Raw genomic sequence first — 13321 nt, 5'->3', positions numbered from 1 at the left:
ATTAATAATAATGGAATGTTCGTTTTAATATACTCTCGCAAAAAATACAAATAATCAGCTCCCTTCGGTCACCTGCTCGGGCAGCCACCAAAAATATAAGTTTTTAACTTAATTTCGCAAACAAAATATGTTTATAAAATTAACTAAAAATGGACGGTATTCAATGACTATTGAAAGATTTCAAAAGTAAAATAAGGTGAAATGCCGCCAGACAGAACCAAATAATCAAAAATAAGCTTTAAGAATTCAGCCAACCAATTCTGAATCAAGTAGTTAGCAATCACATGCACAAAACAATTGGCAGTGCGTGTAAAAGTGAAAAATTCTCTGTCTGTAATACGTTGTGAGCCTTCTTCGTGTTCATTTGATTTTCATTTTGTGTTTATCTTTTTTTTTGGTGAGTCATATTCGTCGCTTTTGCGTGTCTAAGGCGATTTAAAAACGATTTGTGTGCATACTTTAGTGACAGGATTAGATGAAGATCTCTGTTCGCTTCCTAACTTGATGGCCAGTAGTTGAGTGGAGGACAGCATCATCCGGATCGTCTGCTCCATCGGCGCCTTGATCCTCGTGCGTCAAATAGTCGCCTTTGTGTCGGTGCAGATAGCGACCGATGAGGAAGAACATAAGGATCAGCAGCAGGAAGAGAATCACTAGCAGACCTAAAATGCATTTATATATATGGTTAAATTGTTTTCACTAGAACGAGGTGATTTCACTTACATGCCAGCAGCACAGAGTCCACTTCGTTGTACGCCTTGCGCAACTTCTCCTCATCCACCAAAGGTGGCGGCCTTGTCTCAATTTCAATGGGCGGATGAGTCACTGGCTCGACTCCGCAGAAATCTTCTGTCAATTGGGCTGCAACGTAAAAGTTGGCTTAATATTCATTCTCAAGTCTTGATTAATTTCAATACTTACTGCCCAAAGACTTAACATTCTTGGGTGGATTCTGCTGGAACATCAGTTTCAATGGGTAAATATCATCGAACTGAACACGCGACACACAACCCACGAAACCATCTGCCATCGACTCATTTTTCCCAATGTACATGTACTGAATATTATTAAACTGAGCGTCTGCTGATGCCTTGATGTCAAAGTTATACTCCACCGGCTCATAGTTGTCAACTGTTAAAACCACTGTGGATCCGCCGTTTTTGCGCATAAAGTGCATATCGTGGTACTGACCAAGGCCAAAATGTTTTTTGGGGAATATGATTTCCTGTCGCTCGAACCCAAAATCAAATACGCAGCGCAAGTGACCTAAAATGTGTTTACCAAATAAGTCGTTCGCACTTAATGCAAATGTGTTTAAAGCAGTTTACCAGAATTCGATATCTGAATGGTCAGATATTCGCCAGTTAAGTTGGAAGAGAAGCCCAGCAGGAAACCCTTCGGAATGGTTGTGGTAAAGCCAACGCGAATATTCTCAGCAATCGTGGAGCGGAAGGAGCCCTCGAACTCGTAGCGAATAATCGAACTGGAGCGCAAGTTGACACCAATCTCTGCATAAGTAAATGCAAATTAAATGAGATATAATTACGGCTGCATGCAATGCAACAACCCACCATCTGCGCAAATAGGTCCTTTGAAGGCGCTCCAACGGCAGTCGCAGCTGTAGCCATCGTATCGCTCGATACAGGTGCCATTGTTGAGGCAAGGACTCGACTCACAGCGGCCCACACACCCAGTGTGAATGCCGTAAAGTCCACGCTTGGAGTAATCCTTCAGGTCGACCATCTTACCGTTGAGCAACAGAGCACGAATGCAGCCCACGTAACCATCGCGGTACTCAGTGGTAGCGCCAATCACCAAATCCGAAGTCAAGTGAAGAGCACGCACTGGACCTGGCGGCTCCCGGACCTCGGCCTTGATGGATCCATCCACCACCAGGCGAGCCTCCTTCCTGTTGCGCTCCACACTCACCGTGTGCCAGTTGTTGTCGTTCAGGTGATAACTGGTGCCCACATTCACGCCCAGTGGCCCACTGCCCGCTTGGTACTGGAACTGCAGTTTGTTGCCGCCAATTAAGCTCAGCTTGATGTAGTCCGTAGGTCCAGTGGCATGGAATAGCACTGAGTTCTCCTGGGTTGTGCGGAATTCCAGGTAAATGTCTCCAGAGTGGCCCATATCGAAGGGTGGCAGGTTTATGGAGGCATCGGCAATGCGGAAGGTCACCACATTGCTGAACAGATCATCACCCTCGCAGCGCAGCGGTCCTAGGGTATAACGACCCATTTTCTCGTCCAACGGAGTTCCTGTGTCACCAAACTTCACAGCCCTCACAGGAAGGTACTCCTTCTCCCGGATATCACCACCATCCTCCATCCAATCCAGACTATTCGAATCGCAGTTGCACCACTTGGTGGGATCATGGCACTTGCCCAGGATTCCACACTCGCACTTACGAGATCCGGGCAGAGCGCCAGCCCAATAGTCCATCGGTTGGTTGTGGCGCGAGATCCACCAGGAGAACGGTCGGAAATTTCCTACCTCAGCTGTATGGAGAATGCATTATTATACTAATTAAATAAGAGAAAACCTATAAATACTCACATGGCGAGTTGAAGAGTCGGGAGGACCGGCAGGAGTAGCTAAGCCGCTGCCAGCAGCTGTGAGAGCGATTGAGCAGAGCTTCGATTTGCAGTTGATTGGCATCGTACATGATGGACTGTTCGAAGGAACCAGGCTCTTGGAAACCATCCACAGTGGTGGTGTGCTCTTGGCTATGGCTGAGTGTGGTGATCACGCGTCCATCCGCTAGAGAAACAAAACATATATTAATCAATCAATGTCAAAAGAACATAAAGTTACTTCTGAACTACTGTTACTTTAGCCACGTTTAAGTACTTCACAAAGAATTTAATAATGTTCCTCTTTATGTCATGAGAATTTGATTGATGGGTTATCTTTTAACTCAAAGGTTTGGGTTATATTGAACACAATTGCCGCATAAACATTACTTAAAAAAATAGGAGTTAAGAGTTCAATACAAAAAAAGCTCTTCTTATATAGTTTACATTTAATCTTGAATTTTATATAAAATTAATAAAATTGTAAATACTTACAGTAGAATTCGCATGTGACTGGGAAGGGCTCCAGAGGACCACTGCCATCCACATCGAGGTTAAGATTGACACGCTGCTGCACATGCTGCACATTCTTCAGAGCCAGGCAGGATAATGGATTGTTGGCTTTATACAAAATGGAAACAATAAGTAAAGGAATATTAAGTAAGTAATTTGTGTGCACTCACATGTATGACAAACGGCTCCGGCATAGCCTGTGTGTGCGCAGTCACAGAAGAACTCCCTGGAGTTCTGGTGACAAGAGCCCTTGTGCTGGCAGGGATTTGGATTGCAGCGATCGATCATCTGGCAGGCATCCACGACGACATCGTCGCCGCAACAAACCTCTTCGCCCTTCACCCAATCCTGGGGTAATTTGTAGTTTCCGTCCACCGAAATCAATCGCATGCAGCCAACAAATCCGTTTTTGTCCTTTCCACCAGCTATGTAGTACTGTGCGCCAGTGGCAATCTGCAGGCTCTTCGTTGTGGTCATCGGTCGCTGGTCAATATTCAGAACCAAACGGTTGCGGTCGATGGAGATCACGAACGAATGCCACTTGCCATCATTGAACTGTTCGTCGTAGTTGTCCAGAATGATGCGGGCTTTTTCTTTGGCCTTCAGGTCAATCTTTACTTTGCCAAACTCCAGGAAGACTTTGATGTAACCACCGGAATAGAAGTCATGGTGCAGCATTACTCCAGTCTCCTCGTAGGTGCGGAAATAGAAGGAGACATTCAGGCGCTGGGAGTTTTCATAGCCCTTCAGACGAACGAACGACGAGCGGGTGGTGAAGGTAACCGGATAAATTGGAGGCGATGGACACGCATAGATGGTGTTCACCCTTGTGAAGAGATATGCCTCTCCCAGCTCGTAGCTGTCCTTCATTCCGCGAATAAAGTTGGTTGAATTGAAGTAGATATTCTCCAGGCAGCCCGAGAAATTCTGCTGGACAATCAAGCCCTCCTGTACATTTGGTACACCGCCAAGATATAGTTCCCGATTAAGATTCAGCCGACTGAACTCGCCCTTGATGCGACCCCGTACAATGACACGATCAACCGAGAAGATTATGTCACGCTGGTTCCTTGAGATCACCACATCGTGCCACACATTGTCATCCAGCAGACTGCCCACCGACAAGGAGGTCATCACCCGCGATCCCAGGTCCAGATTCAGCACCATCTTGTTGTCCTTCAGCTGCAGGGCATAATAATCGCCCTGGGTGCCACGCGAATACATCATCACTCCGTTGGCAAAGGCAGTCTTAAAGCGGAATCGGATCGACTCCTTCAGGGACGCAATGGGCTCCCGTCTCAAATCGTAGCGCACCAAACCAGTCCCATTAAAGTAGAGGTTCTCAGAGGCTGCAAATAAGATATTTTGGATAAGCAATCGCAGTGGGATTGTAAAAGAAAAAACATACTGTAATCACAGCCGTAGAGCTCCACTCGCATGGAAATGCGATCGTGCCATCTGGTGGGATTAATCCTCACCCATTGTGCGATAATGGGCACCTCGAAGACGTTGTAGTGAATTGAGTTGCCATCGGAGTTTCCCTTGAACATCTGTGTTGGATACCATATTTATATTTAATTACATGCATAAGATTAAACGTTGGGAGTGCTAAACTAAAGCCAAAAGCATTAATCGTCCGCCAACCTTTAAGCCAGGATTAGTTGTGTTTGAATCTTAACCTAGGTTTAGTCACAGTACCTGCGGCTCGCTTGTTGGATTCACGTACGAGCGCCAGAACTCGCCATCGTCCGAATACTGGACAATGTACTCCGTCACGAACTCATCCGTGTGCATGCGTCCCATGGTGGCGATCTTGCGCACCATGCGTGGATCCCCCAGGTCGAGTGTTAGAAAGTGGTTATAGGTATTCTCGACCGGTGTCCAAGCAGCGTTACCTGCACAAGGTGCATTTACCCATCTAGTTAGTCGCAGTGTCAGAGTGTAGAAAAGGGTATGCGTGTTTTTTATAGGAAGTGAACTACAGGACTAGTAACCAAACAAATAACAGATGCATGCGGGGTGGAAAAAAATAAAGGCACACATAATAAAAAAGTACAAAGCACAAAAGCAAACGTAAGTGTTAATGGATTGATGAAATGATAATCGGCTTTCGCAGATTTAAGATTTTTCCAGCCACCAATATTTGTTTTTAGACAGAGAAAAAACCTTAATAGTTATTAGTTAAAATTATAAAATATATATATATTATTTATTCAATAAATTTGGTTAACGATTAGATAGTATTTTAATAAAGTTTATATTTTGAAATATGCATTTTTTGTATATTCTAAGGAAATTTAATTGTGATGAAAATGTAAGGACGGGCAATAATTGATTACATTTAAATTTATACCGACAATGCGTTTTTTTCCGTGCAGTTATCCCACCACCAAAATAATTCCCATCCAGTTTGGATTGGGGAAACATTCGCAATTGTGTTCGAGATCGATTGTTTACCTTGACATTGCCGCCCGGCTCTTTATAGTCGGCGAACTCTAGATCGGTTATGCCGTAGCTAATGGTGTACTCGGTGACGTACTCATTGCTGTGGGGTCGTCCTTGCAGGGCGATGTGCGTCACGTTCCGCACCACGCCCAGGTCAACAATCAGACGCTGGTCGAAGTCCGAGTTCTTGGCGGACCACGAGGTGCCAGCTGGTGGTCGCAAATGGTCATGGGATGATGGGCAATAAAACGAAAATGATACATTTTAAGCCAAAACAAAAGCAAAAGAAAATGCACTTAAAGTGGAGGAGTGTGGAAGGAGGTCTGCCCTATTTAATTTGCTACAACAGTGAGTTTAAAATTGCCTAAATTTCCAGGGGGTGTTTCCAATTAATAAACCATAATTTAGGGGCGATTCCGATTGACAGCTGCAAGTGGTCGAGTCCTTCAAAACGGGGTTCAACCCCTGCCAAAAAAAAAAAAGGATTTCGTAAACCCGGGGGTTAAGTTGGTGTCAACACAAAATGGTTGAGCTCTAAAATGTTTGGGCATAACCAGTCGCGACCGCGTGCCTTTGTTTTAATTGCAATCCGCGCCAAATTGCAAGCAGGTGTGACAAAATAGTGTGAGAAAGACCAGACTGCAGGGATTTCTCATGGCAAACCCAGTACACAGTCGCCATTATATTTTTTCCGCATTAAAGTTTCCTTTGTCCGCCGTTGGCAACAACGTTCATATCAGCCAGCCATCGTTCCCATCGATAAAACTTTCGGGAATGCCAAAAATAATTCAAATAAACGAACCAAGCAGAGCTACCCTTACGAGTAGCTATCCTGTTGGCGCATAAATTCAACCAAAGCGATGTCTGGCCCCTGTCTGAGTCCCATTACGGGTTCCTAAATTTGGGTTTATGGCCTTTTAAGCATATTTCCGGCTTCGTTTCGTTTCGTATGGTTTGTTTATCCAGTGCCAGGCAAACACAACCGATTTTTCGGGGGTGCGCGCAACATGACAACACAAGGATTACAAATTATTCCGATTTCGGCACAATTATTGAAAAAATATAAATGCATGTTTATTTTGGGGATAACAAATGAATCTAGATATGCAGGAATTCCTTAGAACCTAATATTTTAGGATCGCTTGTAGGGCTTAAGTAGAGCCCTTTGGCAGTAGCTCAGCACTTCCTCCAGTTCTGATTTCGGACTCTTGACAAGAAGTTCCTCAATTCCTAGTATCTTGAACCTTCCTTGCTCGTGTGGCAAACAATTCCGGAATGCAATGGCCGCACAGTATTCCTCCTGCAGTAAATGCTCCTCGAAGTGCCAGTTATCCATGAGTTTGTCGTGGCAACGCAGGCTGGTGCCGATTAAAGGGGAATTCACCGCCTCCAGGGAGTGAGTTGTGTCCACGGAAAAGCTGATCTTTTCCAGATCCACAGTGATGCCGACGCCCAGCTCCTTGACGTAGGCCTCCTTCAGGCACCAGTGTCGCATGAAGGCCTTCACCTGGTCCCGCTCATCATGTTGCGGTCTGCCAATGTAGCTCCATTCCTGTGCCGAAAACTTGCTCTTCATCAGGCGAAAGAAATCCGCCAGTGACTTGCCACCACTGTACTCGATCTTCATGACATCCGTGCCAAGGCCAAAGTCGGGATCACTGCCTTCTCCCGAAATCCCTGCCAGCAGCACTAAGCTTCCCTGATGCGAAACATTAAAGCTGAGAGGTGGCCCGGCGAAATCCTCCCTCACCCAGTACGGTTTTCCCCTCACATCCCGGGCGAACTTGACTTGGTCGGACGGCAATCCGCTGCATGTGCTCACATATTTCCGCATCAGTAGACGACCAATTAGCGAAGACAGAAAGTCGTCGATGAAGTGGAACTTCATGAGTCGGACACGTTCCTCCGGCTGAATTGAGGCCACCGCCTGACTCAGTTGCGGGAGTGAGGGCTTCCAACTAGTCAGGTCAAAGGCCCAGCGGGTGCAGATGTGTTTGCTCATTTCGGTGCGTTCTATAACTATCTAATTGCCTTCACAGTCATTGTTTTTGGGGCGTTTTCGCCTTGCAATGTTTTTGCTAATTCGCTTTTGTATGGCAGTATGGCCACAAGTGGTTAGGGTAGAAATCCCCCAGTGATTATGCCCAACAAATATACTGCAAAAATACTGCGCTACACAATTAAACTGTGTTCCCGTTTACAATTTCGATTTTGTGGTAATTTGTAATGATGAGTTTTTTGAAATAATATTTTGTAAAATGATTAGGATGCTTTATAGGTAATTATATTTACATTTAAAGGTTTTGTAACATTCATACAAGTCTACGAAAAAAGGTTTTAGTCTCTGTAATTAAAAACACTCGGTTTTAAGTCGCCTGGCTTTAGCAGTTATGAAACTTATACATTTAAATCCTGTTCTATATTTCCGAAAATAAAAATTAAAATTACCAAATCAAATTAACAAAGAAAACATGTTTATTTAGAGCGCCAAATTGTCTAATTTATTAGACTACCAACTCAATATAAAAATCGACGCTTAATTTAAAAGGTTCAGGAACAACACTTAAAAACAAAGCCAAAAATTAATAATCTATAAAATCAAAATGGATTGGGGCAGCATTTTAAAATAATAATTGCTAATATAAGAAATAAAAGGCAACGGGAGTAACACAAACACAAATCAAGAATCACCTGAATAAAGCAATATTACATACCGTTTAAACGGGCTTTTTCGGGTCCTCGTTCTGTTAACGATGAGGTTGACGTGAGGACAGCTCTTTCAAGGAGCGGCTGGTTGCACTCATAATCTGAGAAATAGTCTGTGAAGGCATCTGGAAAAAAACAAAACCGATCTATAAATATTCGAATTTCCATGACCCATATTCAATTTTACATTGTCGAGCGAAGAAATGAACGCAAACTGTCACGGGCGTAATTAAAATTGAGATATGAAGAATCTGTTTGGATGGCGGCCAATAATTTTAAGCACTTTACTCGGTCATAATTGGTCCAGTGGCCTCTTTTTATGGGGCCATAAAAAAGCCACATCAATAAGGAATACGTAAACAAGATAAGTCCAAACTAAAGGGTAAATATTTGGCATACAGTTGAGAATCCTTATTCTCTGCTTTCTAGGAAGAATGTTTTATACATAATTGATTTGAATTGCTTGCAATGAATAAATATCATTTAAAATGTTTTCACACAATTGAGTTAGTAATTAAATGGAATTTTCAATAGAAATCAGAAGCATTCCTGTTTATATATTGCTACACATCAAATTCGATGATTATAATATAGCAATATGACGTAAAATGATGACCTTAAAAAAAAAACATCTAATAAATATTTCCTGTTATTAACGATAATACCTCTGAAAGTTAAATTTGTTCTTCTATGTAATTATATGTGAAGATTTATTGAGGACCTACTGTGCCAGCAAGTGCAGATTCTTGTCTCATATTTGCACCATAATATTTGGTGGTGACGAGAGTCCTTCGGTCCTTCCCTGGGATCCGTTTCAAAAAATGTTCGGAAATGGGGGCAGGCAGTGTCGGAAATCCAGACAATTGCCCCTGTCTGTTGCAACCCCCAAGAAATGTTTTATAATGGGTGCAGCAGGAGCTCCTAGGCAAACACACTGGCATTTCCTCCTTGTGGGTGTGGGGAAAACAACCCTTGCGAGGTCATCCGGAGTTCGTGAGCACTTTAAGCTGACTTTGAGGCTTGTGTGGATGGGGAAAAATCAACCTGATAAGCCAGGCAAGAAACAGAGCGAAACACGCACGACAATATCTCGCTAAATAATCAATACTTTTGGGAGCAGGCAAAAGGCAGCAGGTTTGAACTACTTTTCCGCTACATAATTGCCCAATTCAAGAAAAAAAATCTGTTTAATGTTCTTAATGAAACAAAAATGACGAGGTCTATGAAAGGCAATTTCCGCCGATCTGGAGAAACTTGAAGTGCGAATGATGCTATTTTCGGGGCAATAAGAACTGAAATAAATTATGGAAATCGACCAAAGACTGAGGATACATATATGTCGGCTGTCTGCTTTCGACGCTTCAAGGCGTGAAAGTGGCAAATTAATTGCTTGGCATTGTTTATTTTTAGTCATAAAAATGTTTGCATATGATCTTTGGATTGTTTGTTTTCCATGGAACGGGCCAAATCAGGAGGAAAATAACTAAAGTCTGTTGACATATGGAAGGATGATGATAAAAGCACGTGTTCCCCGGCCAGCATCATCAATCAGCAGATGCTTTTTTCGCCGCATGCGCATTGGAAAAGCCGGAAAACACTGAAATGCAGGGATGCGGCCGGCAAAAACTTTGGGCTTATTTCCCCCGGGCTAAAGCTCCATAAAAAAATATAAATCTATAAACTAAAGTCAGTTTCACAAAAGAACGAGTAAAAAACGGGCGTTGGTAATCGACGGTTTTGTTTTGCCACCGCTATTCGTAAGCAACGTTTTGATCGCTCTCTAGCGCTCTCCCCCACTCTTTTCCACACGATCGAAAAGAGCGAGTTAAAAAGCGAAGCACGGAGCAAAAGAAAATGGAGGAGCGAGTCTCCAGCTTTGGGGAACACGCCCAAAACGTTGGCTTACAAACAATCGAAGTTTTATGACACATTTCATAACAAATCAAACTAAATCTATTCAAATTCTGGGGTTATTTGAGTAAAATATTGTTTTTACCTGCTTGCACCGATTTAATGCCATTATTGGCCAGCAATAGAAGGCAAAATAGTCCAAGCTGAAGCGAAGAAATCGCTGTTTTCGTATTACTCCTGGGCAGCCTCATCTAAAGGCTGTTGATCAATACTTCTGCGGAATCGATTTAGAAACACATTTATATCCGACTTCCGAGAAATCTTTCACTAAATGCACTTTTCTACTGGGAAAACCACCGTAAAAAGCAGATGATTTATGACAACGCTTCCGCAGAGTCCAAAATTCTCCTCCAACACTTTTTGCTTTTGTTTATAATTTGTTTTAATTAATTTATAGCGACGCCCCTGTTGCACTGCGACTCCTCCAGATCACGCCCACTTCGAAAGAGTTTCGTTTGAATTAGGAAAATAATTAACGCGGATGACACACGAACACTTCCAATCCGTCTCGCTGCCAGTGTGACCGTAGCTGAAACGTGGCAAGATACCGTTGGGCTTAGGAGAAAATACTGCAAGCCACATTGAAAATATACCAGAAACTATCGTTCTGTTCTGATTTTCACTTCCTCTTAATCTATTTCGTCTAGTAGTTAACTCATCCAAATTAAAAAGTCCAATGAAATTAATAATAATAAAAAGGTTTGAATTTCAAAAGGTCTTCAACATTCGGTGTACATATTTTTTTTACATTTCTTATGACATATTTAATGGCAATGGCGAATTAAGGTGAAACCGTTTGAATTCAGTTACAGAGAACAATATAATATTAAATGTATTTATTTTCTAGCAATTAGCTGGAGAGATACAAATGATTTTCTGTCTCAATCAAAACCTAAAATATTTAAAAAGGCCTCATATCTGTTTTATTTCAAAAAATATACATTCACAAATTTTGTATCGTTTTCAGAATACCCCAATCGTTTGAGGAGCGAAAAAGTCGATAGTTGGTCAGCCCGGTGCTATCGATAGTCGGTCACACTCTTTTCGCCAAAAATTTGTTGGCGTGTTGTCAAATTCTCCAGCGTTTTTATAGGCTTTGCGACTTGTGTAGAACCGGAAAATATAAAAACAGCGACAATGTACGGCGGCGACGAATACCCAAGCAATTCGGTGAGTGCAGGAACTCCGGCAAGGTCCCTGATCGGGAATGCCAATCCCGAGACTCCGCCATCAACATAACCCAACTTTTGTGCCCCACACACAAATCGAAACTCATTTTTTGGGAATTTCAGGAGTACTACGATGACTTCGCGCACACCGGCGATCCGCAGCTGGACATGGAGTACGAGAGGAACTACTTCTCCACCCGGATGCCGGACAATGTCAAGTACTTCCTGATCAACTTCTGCCAGGCGATCAAGGAGGGCAACCTGTACGACATCCAGAACATGTACGAGAACACCTTCCCGCAGATCAGCGACCACCACTTCGATAAGACGGCCTGGCCCGAGGAGCAGGAGGTGGCCGCCATCGTGGACAACGACAAGGTCTTTCTGATCCTGTACAAGGAGCTGTACTACCGCCACATCCACGCCCGCATTCCCGGCGGCCCCAAGCTGGAGCAGCGGATCAACTCGTTCTTCAACTACTGCGATTTCTTCAACCTGATCATTTCGGCCCAGAATCCGGTGATGCTGGAGCTGCCCGACATCTGGCTGTGGGAGTTGGTGGACGAGTTTGTGTATCAGTTTCAGAACTTTGCGCAGTATCGGTGAGTAGCTATTCCTACTCTTTGTGGATGTGTTTAACCCTAAGTCCTATCCGTTGCAGTGCCCGCCTGACGGACAAGTCTCAGGACGAGATCCAGCAGCTGTGCGTGAACCACAGCAACGTGTGGAGCATTCTCTGCATCCTCAACGTGCTGCACTCCCTGGTGGACATCTCGAACATCAAGAAGCAGCTGGAGGCCATCTCGCAGGGCGTGGATCCCCAGACCGTAGCCGGAGACTTCGGCAAGCTGTCCTTCTACAAGATGTTGGGCTACTTCTCCCTCGTCGGCCTGCTGCGCGTGCACTCGCTGCTGGGTGACTACTACCAGGCCATCAAGGTTCTGGAGCCCATTGAGATCCACAAGAAGTCCGCCTACTCGCACATCCCCGCCTGCCAGATCTCCACGTCCTACTACGTGGGCTTCGCCTACATGATGATGCGCCGCTATGCCGATGCCATCCGCACTTTCTCCGACATCCTGCTGTACATCCAGCGCACCAAGCAGCTGTACAGCACCCGCTCGTACCAGAACGACCAGATCAACAAGCAGGCGGAGCAGATGTACCACCTGCTGGCCATCTGCCTGGTGCTGCATCCCCAGTGCATCGACGAGTCCATCCAGCAGGTGTTACGCGAGAAGAACTACCACGACGCCATGTTCAAGATGCAGTGCGGTGACCTGGAGGTCTTTAAGTCGTTCTTTGTGTTCGCCTGCCCGCGATTTGTGAGTCCCTGCCCGCCGGCCGCGGATGCGCCCATGGAGGACTACGTCAAGGACCCCATGGAGCACCAGCTGCTGGTGTTCATGGACGAGGTGCGCCAGCAAAAGGATCTGCCCACCACGCGCTCCTATCTGAAGCTGTACACCACCCTGCCGCTGACCAAACTGGCTTCCTTCATCGATCCCAATGCCAGCGACGATGACGTGTCGAAGCTTCTGATCCGTTTGCTCTGCTTCAAGCACAAAATGCGCAACCTGGTGTGGAGCAAGGGACCCAGCGGCCTGGAGGGAACGTTCAAGTCGGGCTCTGAGGTGAGTTTAACACAGAAAGATCCTTAAAAGTGGTATCTAACCGTTGATTAATATTTCAGTTGGACTTCTACATCGACGACGACATGATCCACATAGCTGACACTAAGGTTTCGCATCGCTATGGCGACTTCTTTGTGCGTAAAATCCTCAAGTTCAACGACCTGAATCGCAAACTGAAGAACATCAACATTTAAGCCATTTATGTCGACTCCTTGTGACCCTTAATGATCTATTTAATATTCCAAACTGGACCGATTTGTTTTGATATCAATAAAAAATCGCTTGTGATTATGCGCAAGTTTGGTCCTCAAAATGCTTTAAAAACTCTTGCGGTTTCGCTTCGGCAAGGTAATTACATGAGTCTGCC

General features: G+C 44.4%; 3 protein-coding genes across 4 annotated transcripts; 1 reads left to right on the top strand and 2 right to left on the bottom strand.

The window, feature by feature from the left end:
- Positions 1–5: 5 nt before the first annotated feature.
- Positions 6–10674, bottom strand: LOC108146779 (neurexin-4). 2 transcript variants are annotated; one of them, XM_017272926.2, is made up of 12 exons: positions 10237–10674; positions 8249–8365; positions 5547–5743; positions 4498–4639; positions 3260–4438; positions 3072–3197; positions 2560–2763; positions 1572–2501; positions 1329–1508; positions 922–1266; positions 724–861; positions 6–662 (listed from the first exon to the last, which is right to left on the bottom strand). In XM_017272926.2, exons 1-12 carry the CDS (start codon positions 10340–10342, stop codon positions 472–474), a joined length of 3855 nt encoding a protein of 1284 aa, XP_017128415.1. In that variant the 5' UTR covers positions 10343–10674; the 3' UTR covers positions 6–471. The 2 variants fall into 2 exon arrangements, with proteins under 2 accessions (XP_017128415.1, XP_017128416.1); XM_017272927.2 differs by lacking the exon at positions 5547–5743 and adding an exon at positions 4788–4984.
- Positions 6584–8120, bottom strand: LOC108146780 (L-aminoadipate-semialdehyde dehydrogenase-phosphopantetheinyl transferase). The gene has a single exon (XM_017272928.2). The coding sequence runs from the start codon at positions 7534–7536 to the stop codon at positions 6667–6669; it is 870 nt and encodes a 289-aa protein (XP_017128417.1). The 5' UTR covers positions 7537–8120; the 3' UTR covers positions 6584–6666.
- A 509-nt stretch (positions 10675–11183) lies between the features above and the next one.
- On the top strand, positions 11184–13267 carry LOC108146846 (eukaryotic translation initiation factor 3 subunit L). Its single transcript, XM_017273048.2, has 4 exons — positions 11184–11321; positions 11444–11922; positions 11982–12954; positions 13014–13267. Exons 1-4 carry the CDS (start codon positions 11289–11291, stop codon positions 13146–13148), a joined length of 1620 nt encoding a protein of 539 aa, XP_017128537.1. The 5' UTR covers positions 11184–11288; the 3' UTR covers positions 13149–13267.
- The last annotated feature ends 54 nt before the right edge of the window (positions 13268–13321 follow it).

Source organism: Drosophila elegans, unplaced genomic scaffold (assembly GCF_018152505.1).
Source record: "Drosophila elegans isolate 14027-0461.03 unplaced genomic scaffold, ASM1815250v1 contig_208, whole genome shotgun sequence".
Classification (NCBI taxonomy): domain Eukaryota; kingdom Metazoa; phylum Arthropoda; class Insecta; order Diptera; family Drosophilidae; genus Drosophila; species Drosophila elegans.
This window is presented reverse-complemented; position numbering and strand designations above follow the sequence as displayed.